The sequence below is a fragment of the Callorhinchus milii genome, unplaced genomic scaffold (genome assembly GCF_018977255.1).
Source record: "Callorhinchus milii isolate IMCB2004 unplaced genomic scaffold, IMCB_Cmil_1.0 Scaffold36, whole genome shotgun sequence".
In the NCBI taxonomy this organism is placed as follows: Eukaryota; Metazoa; Chordata; class Chondrichthyes; order Chimaeriformes; family Callorhinchidae; genus Callorhinchus; species Callorhinchus milii.
Genome location: NW_024704777.1, coordinates 565,937 through 593,463, shown reverse-complemented (window position 1 = coordinate 593,463; position 27,527 = coordinate 565,937). Strand labels below are relative to the sequence as shown.

The 27,527-nt window shown below is 53.2% G+C and overlaps 3 protein-coding genes across 3 annotated transcripts; 1 reads left to right on the top strand and 2 right to left on the bottom strand.

The window, feature by feature from the left end:
* Window positions 1–1,485: 1,485 nt before the first annotated feature.
* LOC121851396 (butyrophilin-like protein 2) lies at window positions 1,486–5,598 on the top strand. The gene is made up of 4 exons (XM_042345233.1): window positions 1,486–1,516; window positions 3,732–3,799; window positions 4,295–4,640; window positions 5,256–5,598. Exons 3-4 carry the CDS (start codon window positions 4,478–4,480, stop codon window positions 5,537–5,539), a joined length of 447 nt encoding a protein of 148 aa, XP_042201167.1. The 5' UTR covers window positions 1,486–1,516; window positions 3,732–3,799; window positions 4,295–4,477; the 3' UTR covers window positions 5,540–5,598.
* Window positions 5,599–9,189: 3,591 nt separating this feature from the next.
* Window positions 9,190–25,388, bottom strand: LOC103172664 (butyrophilin subfamily 1 member A1-like). Its single transcript, XM_042345239.1, has 6 exons — window positions 25,342–25,388; window positions 19,533–19,567; window positions 14,735–15,082; window positions 13,637–13,912; window positions 10,840–10,959; window positions 9,190–9,910 (listed from the first exon to the last, which is right to left on the bottom strand). The coding sequence occupies exons 1-6, from the start codon at window positions 25,386–25,388 to the stop codon at window positions 9,879–9,881; spliced, it is 858 nt and encodes a 285-aa protein (XP_042201173.1). The 3' UTR covers window positions 9,190–9,878.
* A 1,138-nt stretch (window positions 25,389–26,526) lies between these two features.
* LOC121851395 (zinc-binding protein A33-like) lies at window positions 26,527–27,234 on the bottom strand. Its single transcript, XM_042345232.1, has one exon. It carries the CDS (start codon window positions 27,217–27,219, stop codon window positions 26,635–26,637), a length of 585 nt encoding a protein of 194 aa, XP_042201166.1. The 5' UTR covers window positions 27,220–27,234; the 3' UTR covers window positions 26,527–26,634.
* Window positions 27,235–27,527: the final 293 nt, after the last annotated feature.

The window sequence follows — 27,527 nt, the reverse complement described above, 5'->3', positions numbered from 1 at the left end:
GTACCTGTGTGTGTGTGTCGCCCTTTGTGTCTGTACCTGTTTGTGCGTCTCTCTGTGTGTCTGTACCTGTGTGTGTGTCTCACTGTGTGTGAGTGCCCGTGCGTGTCTCTCTCTGCCTGTGTATGTCTCTCTCTGTCTGTGTCTCTCTGTACGTCTGTACCTGTGTGTGTCTCTCTGCCGGTGTTTGTCTCTGCGGTGCTGTCTGTGGTGTCTGCCCGTGTGTGTCTCTCTATCTCTCTGCCCGTCTGTGTCTCTCTCTCTGTCTGTCTGTGCGCCTCCGGTGACTGATCGACACTCTCAGGTCCTGCCGATGAGCCGGGCCGAGCTGTGCCGCTATCAGCAGTGAGTGCCCCAGGATACTGTGATCCCTCCGGCCTCAGGAACCGGGGACGAGAGACCGTGACAGAGGCTCCATTCCCACACTCGTTGACAAGCTGCAAGTCAAGTCCACTGAGACCCTGTTAACCTGCCCTCAAGGAGTAGAAGGGATTTTACTAAGACAATTGTGGGATGTTACACAGAACAGCAAAGTGCTACAGCACTTTAATATTCCTTTATTGGAACACACGTTCACATACAGTAAATATTTATACACCTCAACTACACAACAGCCGTCAGGAGAGATCTTGCAATGTATGTTTTATCTTTTGACAATATTCTTGAGTGTCGGTCAAAGGTTTCTTTGATAACAAGGAAGGGAGAGCAATACAAGTTAATAATTATTTCATTAGAACTGGTACTTTTCGAATTTGAAACACATTTACGAGCTGTTTAATGACTTACTGGAAACACGGTGCGGTCTTATATATCACCTGTTGTGTCAGTGTTTCTCAGCTCCTCTTGATTTATTGTGTATCAGCAATAGGAGAAGCTGCTCTGTGGAGCTGTCTGGTTTATGCCAAACATGTCACCTTGGGGCCAGTTCAGCTCCAAGCAGAACCCGCTCACCTCCCGCCCTCAGTGGGCAAAGGCACATTCAAAGACAAGTTGACTGTGATAGTATAGAGGGAGGGAGGTTTCCCGCTGCGTGTCCAACCAAGTCTCACTAACTCACTCCCTCTCTCCCTCACTCACTAACTCACTTCCTCTCTCCCTCACTCACTAACTCACTCCCTCTCTCCCTCATTCACTAACTCACTCCGTCTCTCCCTCACTCACTAACTCACTCCCTCTCTCCTTCACTCACTAACTCACTCCCTCTCTCGGTCTCTCCCTCTCTCTCTCTCTCAGTTAACAACTCTGAAAAACGAAAGAGAAAGTGACTGTTCCCTCTGTCGCTGATCTTCAACAGAACCATTTTGTTTGGACTGGAGATGGTCCTCTTCCTGTCCGGAGAGGGCAGAGGGAAGAGGGGAGTGTGAGAGGGGATTAGAGGAGAGGGCAGAGGGAAGAGGTGAGTGTGAGAGGGGATCAGAGGAGAGGGCAGAGGGAAGAGGGGAGTGTGAGAGGGGATCAGAGGAGAGGGCAGAGGGAAGAGGGGAGCGTGAGAGGAGATCAGAGGAGAGGAGAGCGGATGGTAAGTGAGATGACACTATGTGAGTGTCCCTCTCTCCCTCACTCACTAACTCACTCATTCCCTCCCTCCCTCCCTCCCTCACTCTCTCTCTCCCTCACACACTCACTCCCCCCCACCCTCTCTCCCTCACTCACTAACTCACTCCCTCTCTCCCTCACTTTCCCGCTCGCACTCTCACTCACTCACTTTCTCTCACACTCACTCACTCACTCTCTCTCTCTCTCACATTCACTCGCTCGCTTTCTCTCCCTCCCTTACCAACTCATTCATTCCCTCCCTCACTCCCTCACTCGCTCACTCTCTCTCGCTCACACTGACGCCCTCCCTCCCTCTCTCCCCCACTTGCTAACTCACTCATTCCCTCCCTCCCTCACTCACTTTCTCTCTCTCACATACTCCCTCCCTCCCTCCCTCCCTCGCTTACTCACTCATTCCCTCCCTCACTCACTCTCTCATTCACACACTCATTCACTCACTCTCTCTCTCACACTCACTAACTCACTCACTCACTTTCTCTCCCTCACTTATTAACATTCGTTTCCTCCCTCCCTCCCCACTCCCTCCATCCCTCCCCCCTCCATCCCTCCCTCACACACACACTCACTCTCTTTCTCTCACACTCACACTCTCACACACAATCACGCACTGAGTATCACACACTCACTTTCTCTCTCTCACACTCTCTCTCACACACTCACACACTCACACTCTCTCCCTCACTTAATAACTCACTCATTCCCTCCCTCACTCACTTACACACTCTCTTTCTCTCTCACTCTCTCTCACTCTCTCTCACACTCTCTTTCTCACACACTCACTCACTCGCTCACACTCTCTCACACTCACTCACTCGCTCTCTGTCACACTCACTCTCTCACACTCTCTCACACTCTCTCACACTCACTCTCTCACACTCTCTCACACTCGCTCTCTCTCACACACTCACACTCTCTCACACTCACTCTCACACACTCACTTGCTCTCACACTCGCTCTCTCACACTCACTCTCTCACACTCTCTCACACTCTCTCTCTCTCTCACACACACTCTCTCACTCTCTCACACTCACTCACTCGCTCTCTCTCTCACACTCTCTCACACTCACTCTCTCAAACTCTCACACTCACTCTCACACTCACTCACTCGCTCTCTCTCACACTCTCACACTCACTCACACTCACTCGCTCTCTCTCACACTCTCTTACACTCACTATCTCACACTCTCTCACACTCTCTCACACTCACACTCTCACTCTCTCACACTCACTCAATCGCTCTCTCTCTCTCACACTCTCTCACACTCACTCACTCACTCTCTCACACTCTCTGACACTCACTCTCACACTCTCACACTCACTCTCTCACACTCACTCTCTCACACTCACACGCTCACACTCTCTCACACTCACTCTCATACTCACTCTCACTCTCTCACACTCTCACACTCACTCTCTCTCACTCGCTCACACTCACTCTCTCACACTCACTCACTCGCTCTCACTCACTCTCACACTCTCACACTCACTCTCTCTCACTCGCTCACACTCACTCTCTCACACTCACTCACTCGCTCTCACTCACTCTCACACTCTCACACTCTCACACTCACTCTCACACTCTCACACTCTCACACTATCTCACACTCACTCTCACACCCACTCACTCGCTCTCTCACACTCTCACACTCACTTTCTCTCACTCGCTCACACTCACTCTCTCACACTCACTCGCTCACGCTGTTTAAGTGGCTCCGGGTGTCCGATCCCGTCGTGTTTCTCTGGAGACGGTCGGAGTCGTGTAAAGACCTGACCCCATGTCCTCTCCCACTCCAGGCTCCGTTCACCCCTCATCCCCTCCCGGCTCAGCTCCGCTGACCGCCATCCCCGGCCGGACCACCGCAAGGTCCTCGTTGGCCATTTACATGTCTCCTGGTTCTGGCCCCATCCCCACCTCAGCCCCTCCTCCGCCCGCACAGGTCTGGCACCCACTAACCGGGGCCTCGGTCCTGCGCGTTCCCTGTGGGATGGAGGACATTCCTGGGAAGGTGAGGGAGGAACCAGAGGGTCTCAGCGCAGGAATGTGATGTGACTGACAGCGAGTCACGACCGCAGGACTGTTCCCCAACCGATCCCGTGGGGAATATTGGATCCCTGATTCCCTGTGTATGATGAGCTGAGGTGCCGCGCGGTAACCGGGTCTGATCTCCTTGTGTAGGTGCCGGAGGATGAGCCGGAATCACTTGATTCAGATCCTCTGGGCTGTGTTGGCCGTGGCTCAGGCCGGTAAGAAAACACTGTGTGTGTGTGATTTTCTGGGGGGAGTGTGGGTGGGTATTGGAGATGTTGAGGCACGAGGCCTGTCTGCCTGTTCAGGTGGATGGTAAAGGACACCCAATAATTTTACTGATAATGATAATAATAATAATAATAATCCTTGTATTTGATACAGCGGATTATCAGGTCTTCCAGACGTCTCAAAGCCCTTCACGGGACACACTGTAAAGTGAATTGACTGTATAGTTTGTGGGTGAACCGCAGCAGCGAATTGCGCACAGCAGTGTCCCCACGAACAGCCGTGGATTAAGAGACCAATTCATTTTTTAATGGATTATTAGCCCCGGAATAGCCGATCCACCGATCGACTGACAATTGGGTTCCTACTCACCGCCGGTGACCCGAGGCGTGTGGCGTGAGGACACTCGCCCACATCTGGGGCCGCCGTTCATTGAGGATGTGTTTGGGAGAATACTAACGCTATCGATGGTTTGTTATCAACAGAGAGATTCACGGTGAGCGGCCCCTCGCGCCCAGTCACAGCCACCGCTGGTTCCCGTGTGGTGCTGGACTGTAAGTGCTCCGTATCCCTGAGGCCGGAGGGTGTGGAGATCAGGTGGTTCAGGACCAGGTTCGACTCCCCCGTGTACTTATACAGTGAGGGACGGCCTCAACTAGAAGAACAGGATGAGGTCTACAGACGCAGAGCACAGCTGTCGACAGAGAGGTTGTCGGAGGGGTTTGCGTCCCTCACACTGGCAGATGTGCGGGACCGATAACGGGACCTACACGTGTTTTGTTGACTACGACGGATCGTATGAAGATGCAAAGATCCAATTACAGGTTACAGGTCAGTCGTGTTCACCGCGTGTCCGCACGTGTACCGGCCGGGCGACAGCCGAGCTCGGTCGGTCATGTTCGGGGCGGGTATTACATCCGCTCGGCGCCGCTCGAGAAGGGAAGGGGGTTCAGCCCCAGTGTCCGGTCCCACAATCCACCCAATAGCATTGGTATTCATTTCCCGGTTGTTTGCGGGACGTCACTGTGTGCTATTGGGTTGTCTTGTGAGCCTTCAAACACAGTCACTTCACTAAGCCACGTCCCACGAAGCACTTTGGGTCGTCCTCCTGATGTGAAAGGCACAGTACCTAATGCCACGATCATCGTTGGTATAAACATTCACATCAGTTGGGTATTTATAATGGATATCTCACCCACACGATCTACGGTGGAGGGCTGTAGCTCAGTGGTTGGAGCCGTCGCCTCGCAAACGAGAGGACCCGGGTTCGATTCCCGGCCACAAAACACACAGTCAACTCACTTTACAGCACATTCTGTGAAGCGCTTTGAGACGTCTCGAAGACGTGATACGGCGCTGTATCAGACACAATGATCGTTATGTGTGTGTTATTCTCAAGACATTATCTGCTGTATATTTAACTCACGTTCTCCTGTCTCCCCCCAGCGCTTGGCCGCCAGCCGTGGGTTCACATTGAAGAGCAGCTCAACGGTGGTGTGAGGCTGTTGTGTGAATCCAGTGGGTGGTTCCCGGCACCAGAGGTTGTGTGGACTGATGATCGGGGACAAAACTTAACACCGGTCAGTGTCGCGACGGTCAGAGAGGACTCTAAAGGTTTCTTCAGCGTTGAAAGTCAAATAGAAATCAAACCGTCGACCAACACGATCAGGTGTGTGATTCGCACCGCGGATCATCAACAAGAAGCTAAACTGCGAATCTCAGGTCAGTGAATACATGAGACAGATATCAGTGATACTCTGAGAGATGTGTGTGTGACAGATGTTAGTGATAGTCTGAGGTACGATGGTGTGCGTGAGATATCAGTGATAGTCTGAGAGATATGATTGTGTTTGAGGTATCAGTGTTAGACTGAGAGAAGTGAGTGTGAGATATTAGTAATGTTCTGAGTGATGTGTGTGTGAGACCTATTAGTGTTAGTCTGAGAGATGTGTGTGTGGGTGTGTGTTGATGGTATGTGAGGTGTGGTGTGTGTCTGTGTGAGGGCTTGTAGGGTGTGTGTGTAGGATGGTGTGTATGTGAGTGTGTGTGAGGGTGTGTGTGAGGGGTTATGTGAGGGTGTGTGTGAGAGGGTATGTGAGGGTGTGTGTGAGAGGGTGTGTGAGTGTGTGAGAGGGTATGTGTGAGGGGGTGTTTGTGAGAATGCGTCTGATGGTCTGTGTGAGGGTGTGTGTGAGGGTGTGTTTGAGGGTCTGTTTGAGGGTGTGTGTGAGGGGGAGGGTGTGAGGGTGTGTGAGTGTGTGTATCTGAGGTTGTGTGTGTGAGGGTGTGTGTGAGCCTGTGTGTGTGTTTGAGGGTGGGTGTGTGTGAGGGTCAGTGTGAGGGTGTATGTGAGGGTGTGTGTGGTGGTATGTATGTGAGAGGGTGTGTCTGAGGATGTCTGAGGGTGTGTGAGGGGTTGTGTGAGTGTATGTGTGTGTGATGGTGTATGAGGGTGTGTGTGGGTGTGTGTGAGGGTGTGTGTGAGGGTGTGAGTGTATGAGGGTGTGTGTGTGAAGGGGTGTGTGAGTGTGTGTGAGGGTGTGTGTGTGAGTGGGTGTGTGACGGTGTGTGTCTGAGTGTGTGTGTGTGGGTGTGTGTGAAGGTATGTCTGAGGGTGTGTGTATGATGTTGTATGTGAGGGGTATTTGAGGGTCTGTGTAATGATTTGTTTGAGGGTGTGTGTGAGGGGGTGTGAGAGGCTGTATGCATGAGGGGGAGGGGGGGTGAGGGGTTGTATGAGGGTTTGCGTCCGGGTGTGTGTGTGAGGGTGTGTGTGTGAGAGGGTGTGAGTGGGTTGTATGAAGGTATGTGTGAAGTTGTGTGAGGGTGTGTGTGTGTGAGTGTGTGTGTGAGTGTGTGTGTGAGGGTCTCTATGTGAGGGGGTGTTTGAGTGTGTGTGTCTGAGGGTGTGTGTGATGGTATGTGAGGGTGTGTGTGAGGGTGTGTGTGACGTGTCTGTGTGAGGGGGTATGTGAGGGTGTGTGTGAGTGAGGGTGCGAGTGAGGGTGTGTGCGAGGGTGTGTGAGGGTGTGTATGAGGGTGTGTGTGAGGGTGTGGGTGTGTGTGAGGGTGTGTGAGGGTGTGTGAGGGCGTGTGAGGGGGTGTGTGAGGGTGTGTGAGGTTGTGTGTGAGGGTCTGCGTGAGGGTGTGTGAGGGTGTGTGTGAGGGTGTGTGTGAGGGGTGTGTGAGGTGTGTGTGAGGGTGTGTGTGAGGGTGTGTGAGGGTGTGTGTGAGGGTGTGAGAGTGTGTGAGAGTGTGTGTGAGGGTGTGTATGAAGGTGTGTGAGGGTGTGTTTGAGGGTGTGGTCGAGGGTGTGTGAGTGTGTGTGAGAGGGTGTGTGTGAGGGTGTGTGTGTGAGGGTGTTTGCGAGGGTGTGTGAGGGTGTGTGTGAGGGTGTGTGTGAGGGTGTGTGTGTGTGTGTGTGTTTGAGGGTGTGTGTGTGACGGTGTGTGTGAGGATGTGTGTTAGGGTGTGTGTGAGGGTGTTTGTGAGGGTGTGTGTGAGTGAGGGTGTGTGCGAAGGTGTGTGAGGGTGTGTGTGTGTGTGTGTGTTTGAGGATGTGTGTGTGAGGGTGTGTGTCAGGGTGTGTGTGAGGGTGTTTGTGAGAGTGTGTGAGGGTGTGTGTGAGTGTATGTGTGAGGGTGTGTGAGGGTGTTTGTGAGGGTGTGTGAGGGTGTGTGTGAGTGTATGTGTGAGGGTGTGTGTGAGTGTATGTGTGAGGGTGTGTGTGTGAGGGTGTGTGTGGGGGTACGTGTGTGTGAGCGTGTGTGTGAGGGTGTGTGAGGGTGTTTGTGAGGGTTTGTGTGTGTGAGGGTGTGTGAGGTTTTGTGTGAGGGTGTGTGTGTGTTTGAGGGTGTGGTGTGGGGTAGTTGTGAGGGTGTGTGTAATGTGAGGGTGTGTGAGGATGTGTGTGAGGGTGTGTTTCAGTGTGCGTGTGGGTGTGTGAGGGTGTGTGTGAGTGTGTGTGTGTGAGGGTGTGTGTGGTGTGTGTGAGGGTGTTTGTGTGTGAGAGAGGGTGTGTGTGAAGGTGTGTGTGTGTGAGGGTGTGTGTGAGGGTGTGTGTGTGTGTGAGGGTGTGTGAGGTTGTGTGTGTGAGGGTGCGTGAGGGTGTGTGAGGGTATCTGTGAGGGTGTGTGTGAGGGTGTGTGTGAGGGTATGTGAGGGTGTGTGTGAGAGTCTGTGTGAGGGTGTGTGTGAGGGTCTGTGTGAGGTTGTGTGTGAAGGTGTGTGTATGTGAGCGTGTGTGAGGGTGAGTGTGAGGGTGTGTGTGAGGGTGTGTGTGTAAGGGTGTGTGTGTGAGGGTGTGTGTGAGGGTGTGTGTGAGGGTGTGTGTAAGGGTGTGTGTGTGAGGGTGTGTGTGAGGGTGTGTGTGAGGGTGTGTGTGTGAGGGTGTGTTTGAAGTTGTGTGAAGGTGTGTGAGGGTGTGTGTGAGGGTGTGTGTGAGGGTGTGTGTGTGTGAGAGTGTGTGTGAGGGTGTGTATGAGGATGTGTGTGAGGGTGTGTGTGTGTGCGGGTATGTGTGAGGGTGTGTGTGAGGGTGTTTGTGAGGGTGTGTGTGGTGAGCGTGTGAGTGAGGGTGTGTGCGAGATTGTGTGAGGGTGTGTGTGTGAGGGTTTGTGTGAAGGTGTGTGTGTTTCTATTTCAGGGTGTGTGTGAGGTTGTGTGTGAGGGTGTGTGTGAGGGTGTGTGAGGGTGTGTATGAGGGTGTGTATGAGGGTGTGTGTGAGGGTGTTTGTGAGGGTGTGTGAGAGTGTGTGTGAGGGTGTGTGTGAGGGTGTGTGTGAGGGTGTGTGTGTGTGTGAGGGTGTGTGTGAGTGTTTGTGTGTGTGAGGGTGCGTGTGTGGTTGTGTGTGAGGGTGTGTGTGAGGGTGTGTATGAGTGTGTGTGAGGGTGTTTGTGAGGGTGTGTGAGGGTGTGTGTTAGAATGTGTGTGAGAGTGTGTGTGAGGGTATGTGTGAAGGTGTGTGAGTGTGTGTGTGAGGGTGTGTGTGATGGTGCGTGTGTGTGTGAGTGTGTGTGTGAGGGTGTGTGTGAGGGTGTGTCTGAGGGTGTGTGTTGGGGTGTCTGTGACCGATTGATGTGAGTACTGTGGTTCCTGTTCCTCAGACACTGACCTGCATCGGAGAGAAGCCTTTTCCTCACTGCAAACGGGAAGAAAGGAGAGAGGGTCAGGTCTCTGGTCACCAGGAGAAGCTTCCCCCGGGTTCACTGCCCACTGACCCCTCGCCCTCAAACTGACCGCACACTCCCCATGATCCTCATGCTAACGGTCACCGGCCAGGGTTAGCTCACCGGCCGGGGTTAGCCCATTCCTAGGACACCGGCCCACACCTGTAACGGCTGAGATGCCAATATTACATTGGGGACAGTTTCTGTACACATTGCAGAGAGATGTCGGAACGACAGGGCCGGGATAACGGACCGGGATGGAGGCGGTGTGAGGGCAGTGAGGGCAGCCGTCGGTGACATGTGTCCAGGGGACAGGAGGTCTCTGGACTGACGGGGACGGAGGAAGGAAATGCAGTGGAGAGGACAGAACATTGGCAAACGGCCACTGTAACCTCATTGGGAATAACCGTCACCAAACCCGTTGGAGCAGTAAAGGTGAGGCCTCGGGACAGCCCTGAGATAACAGGGACCGAGTCGTCAATAGAGCAGAGGACGGGCGGGTTAGACAGCGGATAAACAGTCAACCAAACATCCCCGGAAGATGGAATGGGTTTGGTGGTGAAAGTTACCCGATGTGGGGACAAGTGGGAACAGTTTAAATGGAGAGGATCGGGGAGATCGAGGGGGTGACCTACAGACTTGGTGTCGGGGCAGAGAGGGAGGGAACCGGACAAAGCTGCGAAGACGGCCGAGTCTCTCTATAACTTTCTCTCTGAGTCGCTTTGTGTAACTCTCTCTCTCTCTCTCTCTCTCTCTCTCTGTGTGTGTGTTCGCAATGGCTGAACGTGTCCCTCTGTCCGTCCCATCTCTCTCTCCGTTGTCCTTCTCCATCGGTTTGTCTCAGAAACACAGTTCACGGGCGACGCGGAGCCGAGACGATGTTACGGATGTCGGAGGGATTTATTTTTGCTTACCCAGTCTGATCTGAGGAGCTGGTGAATAAAAAATAAAATGGTGAGGACAGAAGTTATTACCACAGACGAACCGATTCTGGTACTATTTTACGGTGATCAATAATCTATAAATGTACAGCTTTACCCCAACATTATAAACCGCACCACATTGGAGCTGAACGGTTCACTGTCGCTCGAAGGTCGACACTGACGGTCTCTGGTTTGGGGAATGTCTCTGTTTTGTGTTTCAGCGTTTGGTCCCATTTACAATTGGGTTCCACTGATACAGAGTGAGATATAGAGAGAATGATCGCGGCCGATGTGTGATGTATACGTCTGTCTTTACTGCGGCGCAGCGGTCAGACACTCGCCTCGCAAGCGAGAGACCTGGGTCTGATTCCCGGCCAACCCCTGGACAAGTTTCCTTACTCTACACGTCTCTGTTTGCCAACAGTAAGTAGGAACCCGTTGTCAGTCGATCGTCATCAGATCACATTTCCGGTGGTAATAATTCCTTCAAATAATAATAATAATAATTTGGTGACTTAATCCACGACTGTTCATGGGGACGTCAATTGACCGCCACGTTCCGGCCACAGAATATACAGACAATTCACTTTACAGTATATTCTGTGAAACACTTTGACACCTCGAAGACGTGATGAGGCTTTGTGTGAAAGGATTATTATTATTATTATTATTATAATACGAGGGCAAAGGATTATTACACAAACTGATGATGTACAAAAACACCCCCACGTTACTGCCACGAACTAATCCCTCGTCTGTCTCCGCGGACAAGGAACGGGATGAGACCGACCGTCTTATCAGAACCACCTCCGACCCACACATTCCCAGAAACGTTTACCGTCCGTTCTGTCGCCAACGTTTATAAATCTTGCGGTTGTATGTGAACGCACACAGTGTCGTGTGACTTGTTATGAGCGTTGGTGCTGACGGGAACTTACCTGTGACCTCTCGGTGCTGCTTCACGCCGTAGCCGACAAGGACACTCAGCACCAATCCGGCAAAGCCCAGGAGCAGTGAGGAAACCACCAAACCCACTGGCACTTTGGGGAAGAACTGGTCTGTCAGGAAACGTACAGAGACGTGTAAAGACCTATTCTAATATCCAACAGCAAACGCCTCTGTTCACTGCGGTTTGACGTATAACACACAACAGGAGTCGGGGACGGGATCGCTTTCAATCGCCCCTCAACGGTCGCGGCTCATCTTCACTGTCACATCAGTTTGTTTCACGGAAACTCACTGAAGGGATTGAGAAATGCAGTGTCGTAATCTCAGGGTCGGAGACACAGCGCAAACCGCCCAATGGTCATCGTCTGAATCTGCCTCAGAAGGTGAAACTACGGCCACAATTCACCTTATTGCTCTCTCTCCTCAATCATTCACAATATCCGATTAATTTTGTTATCCTTACATTTCCTACAGAGTCTCAGTACGTTGCGCAGACGTCTGAAAGCGCTTCACAGCAAATACTGTAGAGTGTACTGTGTATTGTGTATCATTATTACTATTATTGGAGTGATTTTTACCCCTTCCCCGGCAGCGATCCGCCATTGACTAACAAGCAGGAGGGAGTTAAGGCCCCGTTCACTGGTCTCGTTCGCACACAGGTTAGCGCTGCCGTCGCCGGTCGTGTTTTTATTCGTTTTCAGAGAATGTGATCAAAAGGCAGAATGAAGATTTTTTTCGTCTGAACTGGTTTTCTTTTTTAATGTGTTACACAAACCCGAGCGCATCTCTGAGGCTGTCAGTGTTATCTCTCTCGTACACTCACACACAGATCTCGCAACCGATCGCTGGTATCTCTCCCACACACACATCTCTCTGAATATCACTGATATCTCTCACACAGATATCTCTCAGACTATCACTGATATATCTCACACACATCTCTCTGAATATCACTGATATCTCACACACAGATATCTCTCAGACTATCACTGGTATCTCTCACACACTCACATACACACACATCTCTCAGACTATCACTGATATCTCACACACTCACAAACATCTATCGCACTGATATCGCTCACAGACACATCTGTCAGACTACAACAACAACAACAAGATTCCATTTACAGAGCGCCTTTCACGTCCGGAGGACGTCCCAAGGCGCTGGACAGTTCGGTCAGGACCCGAGCAGTGGGTGGAAATAGTCAGTGTGAGGGAAGGGAGGGAGCGAGGCGGGGGGAAATGGTCAGGGTGAGGGAGGGAGGGAGGGAGCGAGGAGGGGAAGATAGTCAGGGTGAGGGGACGGAAGGAGGGAGCGAGGAGGGGGAATGGTCAGGGTGAGGGGAGGGAAGGGAGGGAGCGAGGAGGGGAAGATAGTCAGGGTGAGGGGACGGAAGGGAGGGAGCGAGGAGGGGGGGAAATGGTCAGGGTGAGGGAGGGAGGGAGGGAGCGAGGAGGGGAAGTGGGGGGGGGGGGGGGGGGGGGGGGGGGGGGGGGGGGGGGGGGGGGGGGGGGGGGGGGGGAGATGGTCAGGGTGAGGGGAGGGAAGGGAGGGAGCGAGGAGGGGGGAAATTGTCAGGGTGAGGGGAGGGGAGGGAGGGAGCGAGGAGGGGACAGATGGTCAGGGTGAGGGGAGGGAAGGGAGGGAGCGAGGAGGGGGGAAATGGTCAGGGTGAGAGGAGGGAAGGGAGGGAGCGAGGAGGGGGTAGAAAGTCGAGAGGGAGTCAAAGGCTCATTCAAAGAGAAAGGTCTCAAGGCCTCGAAGGAGGAAAGGGAGGAAGCGAAGGCGAAGGCACTGGGGATAGAGTTCCAGAGCCTCGGGGCTGAGAGGTTGAAGGCCACCGATGGTCGTGCGGTTGGGGCGGGGGATGTGGAGCAGACCGGAGCCAGAGGAACGGAAGGTACGGGGCGGTACGTGGGGGTAGAGTAGGTCAGAGAGGGAGGAGGGAGCGAGGCCGTGAATGGCCTCGTAGGTGAGGATGAGGACCTTGAATTGGATCCTCTGGGGAATGGGGAGCCAGTGGAGGCGAGCGAGGGCGAGGGCGAGGGTGGGAGTGATGTGGTCCCGAAGCCTAGTGCGGGGATATCACTGATATCTCTCACACTCACATACACACACATCTCAGACTATCACCGACATCTCACACACTCACAAACATCTACCGCACTGATATCGCTCACACACACATCTCTTAGAGACTATCACTGATATCTCTCACACACATCTCTCAGAGACTATCACTGATACCTCACACACATCTCTCAGAGACTATCACTGATATCTCTCACACACATCTCTCAGAGATTATCACTGATATCTCTCACGCACACATCTCTCAGAGACTATTACTGATATCTCTCACACACATCTCTTAGAGACTATCACTAATATCTCTCACACACATCTCGGAGACAATCACTGATATCTCTCACACACATCTCTGAGACTATCACTGTTATCTCTCACACACATCTCTTGGAGACTATCATTGGTATCTCCCACATACATCTCTCAGGACTATCACTGATATCTCTCTCACACACAGACACACACACACATCTCTCAGACTAACACTAATAGGTCTCACACACACATCACTCAGAACATTACTAATATCTCACACTCACTTCTCTCAGTCTAACACTGATACCTCAAACACAATCACATCTCTCAGACTATCACTGATATCTCACGCACACCATCGTACCTCAGACTATCACTAACATCTGTCACACACACATCTCTCAGAGTATCACTGATATCTGTCTCATGTATTCACTGACCTGAGATTCGCAGTTTAGCTTCTTGTTGATGATCCGCGGTGCGAATCACACACCTGATCGTGTTGGTCGACGGTTTGATTTCTATTTGACTTTCAACGCTGAAGAAACCTTTAGAGTCCTCTCTGACCGTCGCGACATTGACCGGAGTTAAGTTTTGTCCCCGATCATCATTCCACACAACCTCTGGTGCCGGGAACCACCCACTGGATTCACACAACAGCCTCACACCACCGTTGAGCTGCTCTTCAATGTGAACCCACGGCTGTCGGCCAAGCGCTGGGGGGAGACAGGAGAACGTGATTTAAATATACAGCAGATAATGTCTTGAGAATAACACACACATAATGCTCATTGCGTCTGATACAGCAACGTATCACGTCTTCGAGACGTCTCAAAGCGCTTCACAGAATGTACTGTAAAGTGAGTTGACTTTGTGTTTTGTGGGCGAAACGCGGCGGCCGATGGCGCACAGCAGTGTCCCCACAAACAATCGTGGAGTGATTGACCGAATTATTTTTATTTATTACAAAGCAATTTCCATCAGAAAAGTGATCCGCCTATTGACTAACAACTGGGTTCCTACATACTGTTGGTAAACAGAGGCGTGAGTGCGGAGTAAGGAAACGTACCCAATATTTCGCCCGGACCGGCCGGGAATCGAACCCGGGTCCTCTCGCTTGCGAGGCGACGGCTCCAACCACTGAGCTACGGCCCTCCACCGTGGATCGTGTGTGTGAGATATCCATTATAAATACCCAACGGATGTGAATGTTTATACCAACGATGATGCTGGCATTAGGTACTGTGCCTTTCACGTCAGGAGGACGTCCCAAAGTGCTTCGTGGGACGTGGCTTAGTGAAGTGACTGTGTTTGAAGGCTCACAAGACAACCCAATAGCACACAGTGACGTCCCGCAAACAACCGGGAAATGAATACCAATGCTATTGGGGTGGATTGTGGGACCGGACACTGGGGCTGAACCCCCTTCCCTTCTCGAGCGGCGCCGAGCGGATGTAATACCCGCCCTGAACATGACCGACCGAGCTCGGCTGCCGTCCGGCCGGTACACGTGCGAACACGCGGTGAACACGACTGACCTGTAACCTGTAATTGGATCTTTGCATCTTCATTCGATCCGTCGTAGTCAACAAAACACGTAAAGGTTCCGTTATCGGTCACCCGCACATCTGTCAGTGTGAGGGACGCAAACCCCTCCGTCAACCTCTCTGTCGACAGCTGTGCTCTGCGTCTGTAGACCTCATCCTGTTCTTCTAGTTGAGGCCGTCCCTCACTGTATAAGTACACGGGGGAGTCGAACCTGGTCCTGAACCACCTGATCTCCACACCCTCCGGCCTCAGGGATACGGAGCACTTGCAGACCAGCACCACATGGGAACCAGCGGTGGCTGTGACTGGGCGCGAGGGGCCGCTCACCGTGAATCTCTCTGTTGATAACAAACCATCGATAGCGTTAGTATTCTCCCAAACACATCCTCAATGAACGGCGGCCCCAGATGTGGGCGAGTGTCCTCACGCCACACGCCTCGGGTCACCGGCGGTGAGTAGGAACCCAATTGTCAGTTGATCGGCGGATCGGCTATTCCGGGGCTAATAATCCATTAAAAAANTAAATTGGTCACTTAATCCACGGCTGTTCGTGGGGACACTGCTGTGCGCAATTCGCTGCTGCGCTTCACCCACAAACTATACAGTCAATTCACTTTACAGTGTGTCCCGTGAAGGGCTTTGAGACGTCTGGAAGACCTGATAATCCGCTGTATCAAATACAAGGATTATTATTATTATTATTATTATTATCGTTATCAGTAAAATTATTGGGTGTCCTTTACCGTCCACCTGAACAGGCAGACAGGCCTCGTGCCTCTACATCTCCAATACCCACCCACACTCCCACCAGAAAATCACACACACACAGGGTTTAAACCGGTCTGAGCCACGGCAAACACAGCCCAGAGGATCTGAATCAAGTGTTTCCGGCTCATCCTCCGGCACCTACACAACGAGATCAGACCCGGTTACCGCGCGGCACATCAGCTCATCATACACAGGGAATCAGGGATCCAATATTTCCCACGGGATCGGTTGGGGAACAGTCCTGCGGTCCTGACGGTCAGCGATGACTGATGTTCGTGACTCGCTGTCAGCCACATAACAGTCCTGCGCTGAGACCCTCTGGTTCCGCCCTCACCTTCAAAGGAATGTCCTCCATCCCACAGGGAACGCCGCGCAGGACCGAGGCCCCGGTGAGTGGGTGCCAGACCTGTGCGGGCGGAGAAGTGGCTGAGGTGGGGATGGGGCCAGAACCAGGAGACATGTAAATGGCCAATGAGGACCTTGCGGTGGTCCGGCCGGGGATGGCGGTCAGCGGAGCTGAGCCGGGAGGGGATGAGGGCTGAGCGGAGCCTGGAGTGGGAGAGGACATGGGGTCAGGTCTTTACACGACTCCGACCGTCTCCAGAGAAACACGACGGGATCGGACACCCGGAGCCACTTAAACAGCGTGAGCGAGAGAGTGAGTGTGAGAGAGTGAGCGAGTGTGAGACAGTGAGTGTGAGAGAGTGTGAGAGTGTGTGAGCGAGAGAGTGAGTGTGAGAGTGAGTGTGAGAGTGAGTGTGAGCGAGTGAGAGAGAGTGAGAGCGAGTGTGAGTGTGAGAGAGTGAGTGTGAGAGAGTGAGTGAGTGTGAGAGAGTGTGAGAGAGTGTGAGAGTGTAGGTGAGAGTGTGAGTGTGAGAGACTGCGTGTGAGAGAGTGTGAGAGAGTGTGAGAGAGAGAACGAGTGAATGGGTGTGAGAGAGCGAGTGAGTGAGTGTGAGAGAGCGAGTGTGAGAGCGAGTGAGTGTGTGTGAGAGTGAGTGTGAGAGAGTGTGAGAGTGTGAGAGAGTGAATGTGAGTGTGTGAGAGAGTGAGTTTGAGAGAGTGTGAGAGAGTGAGTGAGTGTGAGAGAGTGTGACAGTGAGTGTGAGATTCTGTGAGAGTGAGTGTGAGAGAGTGTGAGAGAGCGAGTGAGTGAGTGTGAGAGTGAGTGTGAGACAGCGAGTGAGTGAGTGTGAGAGTGAGTGTGAGTGAGTGAGTGTGAGAGAGTGAGTGTGAGAGTGAGTGTGAGTGTGAGAGAGTGAGTGTGAGAGAATGAGTGAGAGAGAGTGAGAGTGAGTGTGAGAGTGAGTGTGAGAGAGCGAGTGAGTGAGTGTGAGAGAGAGTGTGAGAGAGTGAATGTGAGTGTGAGAGAGTGAGTGTGAGAGAATGAGTGAGAGAGAGTGAGAGTGAGTGAGTGTGAGAGTGAGTGTGAGAGAGTGTGAGAGAGAGAGTGAGTGAGTGTGAGAGAGAGAGTGTGAGAGAGAGTGTGAGAGAGTGAGTGTGAGAGAGAGTGTTAGAGAGAGTGAGTGAGTGTGAGAAAGTGTGTAAGTGAGTGTGAGAGAGTGAGTGTGAGAATGTGAGCGAGTGAGTGAGTGTGTGAGAGAGAAAGAGAGTTTGTGAGTGAGTGAGGGAGGGAATGAGTGAGTTAGTAAGTGTGTGAGTGTGTGTGAGAGTGTGAGTGTGGGAGAAAGAGAGTGAGTGATTGTGTCTGTGAGTGAGGGAGCGGGGAGGGAGGGAGGAAACGAATGAGTTAGTAAGTGAGGGAGAGAAAGTGAGTGAGTGAGTGAGTGTGAGAGTGAGTGAATGAGTGTGTGAATGATAGAGCGAGTGAGGGAGGGAATGAGTGAGTAAGCGAGGGAGGGAGGGAGAGAGGGAGTATGTGAGAAAGTGAGTGAGTGAGTGAGTGAGGGAATGAGTGAGTGAGGGAATGAGGGAATGAGGGAGTTAGTAAGTGGGGGAGAGAGGGAGGGTGTGTGAGCGAAGTGAGTGAGTGAGTGAGTGAGTGAGTGAGTGTGTGAGACTCATTGAGTGAGTGGGTGTGAGAGTGTGAGTGTGAGAGAAAGAGAGTGAGTGTGTGAGTGAGGGAGGGAGGAAACGAATGAGTTAGTAAGTGAGGGAGAGAAAGTGAGTGAGTTAGTGAGTGTGAGAGAGAGAGTGTGTGAGACTCAGTGAGTGAGTGTGACATTGTGAGTGTGAGAGAAAGAGAGTGATTGTGTGTGTGAGTGAAGGAGGGAGGGGGGAGGGAGGGAGGGAGGAAACGAATGAGTTAGTAAGTGAGGGAGAGAAAGTGAGTGAGTGAGTTAGTGAGTGTGAGAGTGAGTGAATGAGTGTGTGAATGAGAGAGCGAGTGAGGGAGGGAATGAATGAGTAATTGTGGGAGGGAGGGAGGGAGGGAGGGAGAGAGTGAGTATGTGAGAAAGAGTGTGAGTGAGTGATGGAGGGAGGGAGGGAATGAGGGAATGAGGGAGTTAGTAAGTGGGGGAGAGAGGGAGGGTGTGTGTGAGCGAGAGAGAGTGAGTGTGTGTGAGTGAGGGAGGGAGGGAGGGAGGGCGGAAACGAATGAGTTAATAAGTGAGGGAGAGAAAGGGAGTGAGTGAGTTAGTGAGTGTGAGAGAGAGAGTGAGTTAATGAGTGTGTGAATGATAGAGCGAGTGAGGGAGGGAATAAGTGAGTAAGCAAAGGAGGGAGGGAGGGAGGGAGAGAGGGAGTATGTGAGCAAGAGAGTGAGTGAGTGAATGAGTGAGGGAATGAGTGAGTGAGGGAATGAGTGAGTGAGGGAATGAGGGAATGAGGGAGTTAGTAAGTGGGGGAGAGAGGGAGGGTGTTCGAGCGAGAGAGTGAGTGAGTGAGTGTGTGAGACTCATTGAGTGAGTGTGTGTGAGAGTGTGAGTGTGAGAGAAAGAGAGTGAGTGTGTGAGTGAGGGAGGGAGGGAGGAAACGAATGAGTTAGTAAGTGAGGGAGAGAAAGTGAGTGAGTTAGTGAGTGTGAGAGAGAGAGTGAGTGAATGAGTGTGTGACTGAGAGAGCGAGTGAGGGAGGGAATGAGTGAGAAAGCGAGGGAGGGAGGAAGGGAGGAAGAGAGGGAGTGAGTATGTGAGAAAGAGAGTGAGTGAGTGAATGAGGGAATGAGGGAATCAGGGAATCAGGGAGTTAGTAAGTGGGGGAGAGAGGGAGGGTGTGTGTGAGCGAGAGAGAGAGAGAGAGAGTGAGTGTGTGAGACTCAGTGAGTGAGTGTGTGTTGAGAGTGTGAGTGAGAGAGTGAGTGTGTGTGCGAGTGAGTGTGTGAGTGAGTGAGGGAGGGAGGGAGAGATGGAGGGAGGGAGGAAACAAATGAGTTAGTAAGTGAGGGAGAGAAAGTGAGTGAGTGAGTTAGTGAGTGTGAGAGAGAGAGTGAGTGAATGAGTGTATGAATGAGAGAGCGAGTGAGAGAGGGAATGAGTGAGTAAGCGAGGGAGGGAGGGAGGGAGAGAGGGAGTGAGTATGTGAGAGAGGGAAAGTGAGTGAGGGAGGGAGGGAGAGAGGGAGGGAATGAGTGTGTGAATGAGAGAGCGAGTGAGGGAAGGAATGAGTGAGTAAGCGAGGGAGGGAGGGAGGGAGTGAGTATGTGAGAGAGAGCAAGTGAGTGAGGGAGGGAGGGAGAGAGGGAGGGAGGGAATCAGTGAGTCAGCAAGTGGGGGAGAGAGGGAGGGAGGGCGTCAGTGTGAGCGAGAGAGAGTGAGCGAGTGAGGGAGTGAGGGAGGGAATGAGTGAGTTGGGAAGGGAAGGAGAGAAAGTGAGTGAGTGAGTGAATGTGAGAGAGAGAGTGAGTGAGTGTGAGAGAGAGAGAGAGGAGAGAGGAGAGAGAGTGAGTGAGTGAGTGAGAGTGCGAGCGAGAGAGTAAGTGACGGAGAGAGGGAGTGAGTTAGTGAGTGAGGGAGAGAGGGAGGGAGTGAGTGTGTGAGGGAGAGGGTGTGAGGGAGGGAGGGAATCAGTTAGTGACTGAGGGAGAGAGGGACACTCAGGTACTGTCATCTCACTTACCTTCCGCTCTCCTCTCCTCTGATCTCCTCTCACTACTCCTCACCTCTGATCCCCTCTCACACTCCCCTCTGCCCTCTCCTCTGATCCCCTCTCACACTCCCCTCTTCCCTCTGCCCTCTCCTCTGATCCCCTCTCACACTCCCCTCTTCCCTCTGCCCTCTCCTCTGATACCCTCTCACACTCCACTCTTCCCTCTGCCCTCTCCTCTGATACCCTCTCACACTCTCCTCTTCCCTCTGCCCTCTCCTCTGATCCCCTCTCACACTCCCCTCTTCCCTCTGCCCTCTCCTCTGATCGACTCTCACACTCCCCTCTTCCCTCTCCTCTGATACCCTCTCACACTCCCCTCTTCCCTCTGCCCTCACCTCTAATCCCCTCTCACACTCCCCTCTTCCCTCTGCCCTCTCCTCTGATCCCCTCTCACACTCCCCTCTTCCCTCTGCCCTCTCCTATGATCCCCTCTCACACTCCCCTCTTCCCTCTGCCCTCTCCTCTGATCCCCTCTCACACTCCCCTCTTCCCTCTGCCCTTTCCTCTGATCCCTTCTCACACTCCTCGTCTCCTCTGATCAACTCTCACTCTGCTCCTCTCCTCTGATCCCCTCTCACACTTCCCTCTTCCCTCTGCCCTCTCCTCAGATCCCCTCTCACACTCCCCTCTTCCCTCTGCCCTCTCCTCTGATCCCCTCTCACACTCCCCTCTTCCCTCTGCCCTCTCCGGACAGGAAGAGGACCATCTCCAGTCGATACAAAATGGTTCTGTTGAAGATCAGCGACTGAGGGAACAGTCACTTTCTCTTTCGTTTTGCAGAGTTGTTGACTGAGAGAGAGAGAGAGAGAGAGAGAGAGAGACTGATTGTGTGAGAGAGAGAGAGGGAGTGAGAGAGAGAGAGGGAGTGAGAGAGAGACTCAGAGAGATAGAGAGGGGGTGAGAGGGACACTGAGAAAGAGAGAGAGGGAGTGAGGGAGAGAGTGAGTGTGAGAGAGTGTGAGCGAGTGATTGAGTGTGAGAGTGAGTGTGAGATAGTGTGAGTGTGTGAGTGAGTGTGTGAGAGAGAGAGAATGTGAGAGAGAAAGTGTGAGAGAGAAAGTGAGTGTGTGAGACTGAGTGAGTGAGTGTGAGAGTGTGAAAGAAAGAGAGTGAGTGTGTGTGTGTGAGGGAGGGAGGGAGGGAGGGAGGAAACGAATGAGTTAGTAAGTGAGGGAGAGAAAGTGAGTGAGTGAGTTAGTGAGTGTGAGAGAGAGAGTGAGTGAATGAGTGCGTGAATGAGACAGCGAGTGAGGGAGGGAATGAGTGAGTAAGCGAGGGAGGGAGGGAGTGAGTATGTGAGAGAGAGAAAGTGAGTGAGGGAGGGAGGGATGGTGAGAGGGAGTGAGTATGTGAGAGAGAGAAAGTGAGTGAGGGAGGGAGGGAGAGGGAAGGAATGAGTGAGTCAGCAAGTGGGGGAGAGAGGGAGGGAGGGCGTCAGTGTGAGCGAGAGAGAGTGAGCGAGTGAGGGAGTGAGCGAGGGAATGAGTGAGTTGGTAAGGGAGGGAGAGAAAGTGAGTGAGTGAGTGCGTGAATGTGAGAGAGAGAGAGTGAGTGAGTGTGAGAGAGAAAGTGAGTGAGTGAATGTGAGAGAAAGAGAGAGAGAGAGAGAGTGAGTGAGTGAGAGTGCGAGCGAGAGAGTAAGCGAGGGAGAGAGGGAGTGAGTTACTGAATGAGGGAGTGAGTTTGTGAGTGAGGGAGAGAGGGTGGGAGTGATTGAGCGTGTGAGGGAGAGAGAGAGTGAGAGAGGGAGGGAATGAGTGAGTTAGTGAGTGAGGGAGAGAGGGACACTCACATACTGTCAACTCACTTACCTTCCTCTCTCCTCTCCTCTGATCTCCTCTCACACTCCTCCTCTCTGCTGATCCCCTCTCACACTCCCCTCTTCCCTCTGCACTCTCCTCTGAACCCCTCTCACACTCCCCTCTTCCCTCTGCACTCTCCTCTGATCCCCTCTCACACTCCCCTCTTCCCTCTGCCCTCTCCTCTGATCCACTCTCACACTCCCCTCTTCCCTCTGCCCTCTCCTCTGATCGCCTCTAACACTCCCCTCTTCCCTCTGCCCTCTCCTCTGATCCCCTCTCACACTCTCCTCTTCCCTCTGCCCTCTCCTCTGATCCCCTCTCACACTCCCCTCTACCCTCTCCTCTGATCCCCTCACACGCTCCACTCTTCCCTCTGCCCTCTCCTCTGATCCCCTCACACACTCCCCTCTTCCCTCTGCCCTCTCCTCTGATCCCCTCTCACACTCCCCTCTTCCCTCTGCCCTCACCTCTGATCCCCTCTCACACTCCCCTCTTCCCTCTGCCCTCTCCTCTGATCCGCTCTCACACTCCCCTCTTCCCTCTGCCCTCACCTCTGATCCCCTCTCACACTCCCCTCTTCCATCTGTTCTCTCCTCTGATCCCCTCTCACACTCCCCTCTTCCCTCTGCCCTCTCCTCTGATACCCTCTCACACTCTCCTCTTCCCTCTGCCCACTCCGGACAGGAAGAGGACCATCTCCAGTCCATACAAAATGGTTCTGTTGAAGATCAGCGACAGAGGGAACAGTCACTTTCTCTCTCGTTTTGCAGAGTTGTTGACAGAGAGAGAGAGAGAGAGTGAGAGACTGAGAGATCGAAAGGGAGTGGGAGAGAGAGGGAGTGAGAGAGAGACTGAGAGAGAGTGTGATAGAGTGTGAGAGAGTGAGTGTGAGAGTGAGTGTGAGAGTATGATTGTGTGAGTGAATGTGAGAGAGAAAGTGAGTGTGTGTGTGAGTGATTGGAGGAGGAATGAGTGAGTTATTAAGTGAAGGATAGAGTGTGATTCAGTGAGTGTGAGAGAGAGAGTGACAGACAGAGTGAGAGAGGGAGGGAATGAGTGAGTTAGTAAGTGAGGGAGAGAAAGTGAGTGAGTGAGTTAGTGAGCGTGAGAGAGAGAGCGAGTGAATGAGTGTGTGAATGAGAGAGCGAGTGAGGGAGGGAATGAGTGATTTAGCTAGGAAGGGAGGGAGGGAGTGAGTATGTGAGAGAGAAAGTGAGTAAGGGAGGGAGAGAGGGAGGGAATGAGTGAGTTAGCAAGTGGGGGAGAGAGGTAGGGAGGGCGTCAGTGTGAGCGAGAGAGAGTGAGCGAGTGAGGGATGGAATGAGTGAGTTGGTAAGGGAGGGAGAGAAAGCGAGTGAGTGAGTGAATGTGAGAGACAGAGAGAGTGAGTGGATGTGAGAGAGAGAAAAAGTGAGTGAGTGAATGAGAGTGCGAGCGAGAGAGTAAGTAAGGGAGAGAGGGAGTGAGTTAGTGAGTGAGGGAGAGAGGGAGTGAGTGAGTGTGTGAGGGAGAGAGTGAGGGAGGGAGGGAATGAGTGAGTTAGTGAGTGAGGGAGAGAGGGACACTCACATTCTCTCATCTCACTTACTTTCCGCTCTCCTCTCCTCTGATCCCCTCTCACACTGCTCCTCTCCTCGGATCCCCTCTCACACTCCCCTCTTCCCTCTCCTCTGATCCCCTCGCACACTCCCCTCTTCCTTCTGCCCTCTCCTCTGATCCCCTCACACTCCCCTCTTCCCTCTGCCCTCTCCTCTGATCTCCTCTCACACTCCCCTCTTCCCTCTGCCCTCTCCTCTGATCCCCGCTCACACTCCCCTCTTCCCTCTGCCCTCTCCTCTGATCCCCTCTCACACTCCCCTCTTCCCTCTGCCCTCTCCTCTGATCCCCTCTCACACTCCCCTCTTCCCTCTGCCCTCTCCTCTGATCCCCTCTCACATTCCCCTCTTCCCTCTGCCCTCTCCTCTGATCCCCTCTCACACTCCCCTTTGCCCTCTCCTCTGATCTCCTCTCACACTCCCCTCTTCCCTCTGCCCTCTCCTCTGATCCCCGCTCACACTCCCCTCTTCCCTCTGCCCTCTCCTCTGATCCCCTCTCACACTCCCCTCTTCCCTCTGCCCTCTCCTCTGATCCCCTCTCACTCTACCCTCTTCCCTCTGCCCTCTCCTCTGATCCCCTCTCACATTCCCCTCTTCCCTCTGCCCTCTCCTCAGATCCCCTCTCACACTCCCTTCTTCCCTCTGCCCTCTCCTCTGATCCCCTCTCACACTCCCCTCTTCCCTCTGCCCTCTCCGGACAGGAAGAGGACCATCTCCAGTCGATACAAAATGGATCTGTTGAAGATCAGCGACTGAGGGAACAGTCACTTTCTCTTTCGTTTTGCAGAGTTGTTGACTGAGAGAGAGAGAGAGAGAGAGAGAGACTGAGAGAGAGAGAGAGAGGGAGTGAGAGAGAGAGAGAGAGACTGAGAGAGAGAGACAGAGAGAGAGAGAGTGAGAGAGATAGAGATAGAGAGAGAGAGAGAGAGATAGAGAGTGATTCACAGAATCACAGAATTTTACGGTACAGAAAGAGGCCATTCGGCCATCGAGTCTCTGAGGCTCTTTGACAGAGCGTCACTTTCACTGAGACCCCAATCACCGGCTTTCACCCCATAACCCCATAACCCACAAACCCCATAACCCCACAAACCCCATAACCCCACAAACCCCATCACCCCACAAACCCCATAACCCCATAACCCCACAAACCCGTCATCCCATAACCCCACAAACCCCATAAACCCACAAACCCCACGAGCCACTTAACCCCATAACCCCACAACACCACAAATCCCACAAAGCCCATAACCTCACAAACCCGTCACCCCATAACCCCACAAACCCATAACCCCATAACCCCATAACCCCACAAAACCCATAACCCCATAATCCCACAAACCCGTCACGCCATAACTCCACAAACCCGTCTCCTTAGGCCCCCCGTGGGGTGGGGGTGGTGGGGGGGTCGGGGACTGAGGCCCCCCGTGGGGTGGGGGGGGTGTGGGGCGGGGTCTGAGTACCACCGTGGGGTGGGGGGGGTGGGGGGGGGGGCGGTGACTGAGGCCCCAGTGGCCGCCGCCGCGCGGTCACTGTCCTAGGCCTTGACCCCCGGTGACCCGGCGAAGACTTGACCACACGCCGTCCCCTCGGCCCTCAGCGCCGCTCGCGGCTCCGGTTACCGGGATTCCCGCCCGTCCCCTCCGGAGCCCCCGCGTCATCACATGAGGTCACTGCCCGGCTCCCCCACCTTCACCAAGATGGCGGCCACCCGACTGCCCGCGTCATCAAATGACGTCACTGCCCGGCTCCCCCGCCTTCACCAAAATGGCGGCCACCCGACAGCTCACGTCATCACATGACGTCAGTGTCCGGCTCCCCCGCCTTTACAAAGATGGCGGCCACCCGACTGCGCACGTCATCACATGACGTCAGTGCTCCCTTTACCAAGATGGCCGCCAATGCCCTTCAGAATGGCACAGAAACACTCCTTTACTGACTCCCTCTCACACTCACTCTCTCTGTCTTTCCACAGCGGAGAGAGTGAGAGCGAGAGAGTGAGAGGGGTCCAGAGAGAGAGAGAGTGTGAGAGGGACAGAGAGAGAGAGAGTGAGTGTGAGAGGGACAGAGAGAGAGAGAGAGAGAGAGAGAGTGTGAGAGGGACTGAGAGAGAGAGAGAGAGAGAGAGAGAGAGAGAGAGAGAGAGAGAGAGAGAGGGACAGAGAGAGAGGGAGAGTGTGAGAGGGACAGAGAGAGATAGAGAGAGAGGGACAGAGAGAAAGAGAGAGAGATAGAGAGAGGGACAGAGACACAAACCAATAAACTATTTATTTCTCCCCTTCGCGGAGGATCGCGACTCGGAGCTCCTCCTCAGTGTCGGTGATCACTGACGGATCCCTTTCCGTTCCCGTTCGGCGTTTGTGTCGGTGAAGGGTTTCCCACCGAATCCCCGACATTACCGGTGCGGCTCCGGCCCCGGGTCCGGTCATCGCCGTCTAATGCCGGAGAGCGGTCGGACCCCGACGGCCGTTCACCGCTTCTCCGTCTCTCCGGCGGCCGTCGTGGGTTTGAGGGGAATAACCGTTTGCTGTGATTTGCTCTGTGGGGTCCTGTGGCTCAGGGGTGAGAGCACTCGCTGTGCAGCGAGAGACCCGGGTTCAATCCCCGGGGGGTCAGGGCCGGACCTCGGGCGAGTTTCCTGACCCCACACACGGCCCTAATAACGATCCTCTCCGCAACAAAAACAATCGCAAATGGGTCACTTTCAACCCACGACCGCGTGTGGGACCGACGCCGCTGCGCGCAATCGGCCGCCGCGTTCGCCCACAAATACACAGTCACTACACTCTGCAGTCTGTGCCGCGAAGCGCTTCGGGGGACGTCGAGAAGACGTGAAAAGCGCTGTTTCAAATGCAATGATTATTGTTATTATTATTATTATTATTATTGTTACTCCGGGTTCAAATCACACAGAAACACCTGAGTACCACTGTACTGCCCCCTGAGGCGGCGCTGCACTACTGCACCCACAATGTCCTCAGTAATAATAATAGTAATAGTAATAATAATAGCCATAATTTGGCGTTTGGTATTGCCGCCCCCGTTACTGATATTATTATTATAGTGTTATTGTTGTTGGCGTAAAGTGTAGTGACTGCTTTTCAGTGTAAATTGTAGTGACTGTGTGATTCAGTGTAAAGTGTAATGACTGCGTGTGTCAGTGTCAATTGTAGTGACTGTGTGTTGCCAATGCCCTTCACTGACAGAGACACTCACTCCTTTATTGTCTGTGTCTCACACTCACTCTGTCTGTCTGCAATGGAGAGAGTGTGAGAGAGAGTGTGAGAGTGTGTGTGAGAGTGAGAGAGAGTGTGTGTGAGAGTGAGAGAGTGTGAGAGTGAGTGTGAGAGAGTGTGTGTGTGAGTGAGAGAGTGTGTGTGTGAGAGTGAGAGTGTGAGAGTGAGAGAATGTGAGAGAGAAGTCTGTGTGTGAAGAGAGTGTAATAGTGTGTGAGAGTGTGAGAGAGTGTGAGAGCGAGAGAATGTGAGAGAGCGTGAGTGTGAGAGAGAGAGAGAGAGAGAGAGAGAGGACCGCGGGAAGGGTTGGGTTCGAGGGCCGAGTGTGAACTGTGTGACATAAACCACAATCTTTATTGTACAGCGACACAGACTATGAAGGTTCAGCCTCGTGGCCATCACCGCCAAACACAGGTCACGGCTGAGGGTTCCCTCCTCATCAATCCGTCACCCGACAGATCCTCAGAGGGTCACCGTTTTTGCCGCCGTCGTTATCACAGGGACAGAAGTAAGGATAAAGCTTCTCAGTGAAAGTGTGGGTGAAAGTGTGGAGATGGGACATGTTGTCGGCGTTGTAAAAGGTCACCTCTCCCCCCTCATAGTCCAGGAACACTCCCACCTTCCCGGGTCTGTCCCTCAGGGACAGGAGAGTGGAGGGAGAGGTCAGAGCTTCATATTCATCCCCGTTTCTCAGCCACAAAACCCAGAATCCATCCACTGGTGACGGTGTGGTCCCTCCTTTCCTGTTTACGGACTCTCGGGCCAATCCCACATCCCACTCTGTCTTGTTGCCCAACTGCACCTCCCAGTAATGTCTCCCCGATGTGAATCCCTCAGACCCCAGGACTATGAGATATTCACTAAACCTCTTGGGACCGTCCGGGAGCCGCTGCCGTGTGTCTCCGGTCCTCACACTGGTCAGGTCCTCAGATAGGATGAGGTACGGGTTCGCTGTGTCGGGATCCAGAGTCAGAGAGACCGGAGCTGAGAGAAAGACACAACACAACGTGGAGTGAGGGGACATCTGGAGCTCAGACGGTGTGTGAACACATCTATACCCGGAGACACCATCCAGCCCCGAAGGTCACCGTCTGTGTGAGCGGACTTGTAAGGGTGTGTGTGAGGGGGATGGTGTGGGAGTATGTGAGTGTGTGTGAGGGTGTGTGTGAGGGGGAAGGTGTGGGGGGTGTATGAGTGTGTGTATCTGAGGGTGTCTGTGAAGTTGTGTGTGTGAGTGGGTGTGTGAGGGTGTGTGTGAGGATCTGTGTGTGTGACGTTGTGTGTGAGGTTGTGTGTGAGGATGTGTGTGAGGGTGTGTGTGAGGGTGTGTGT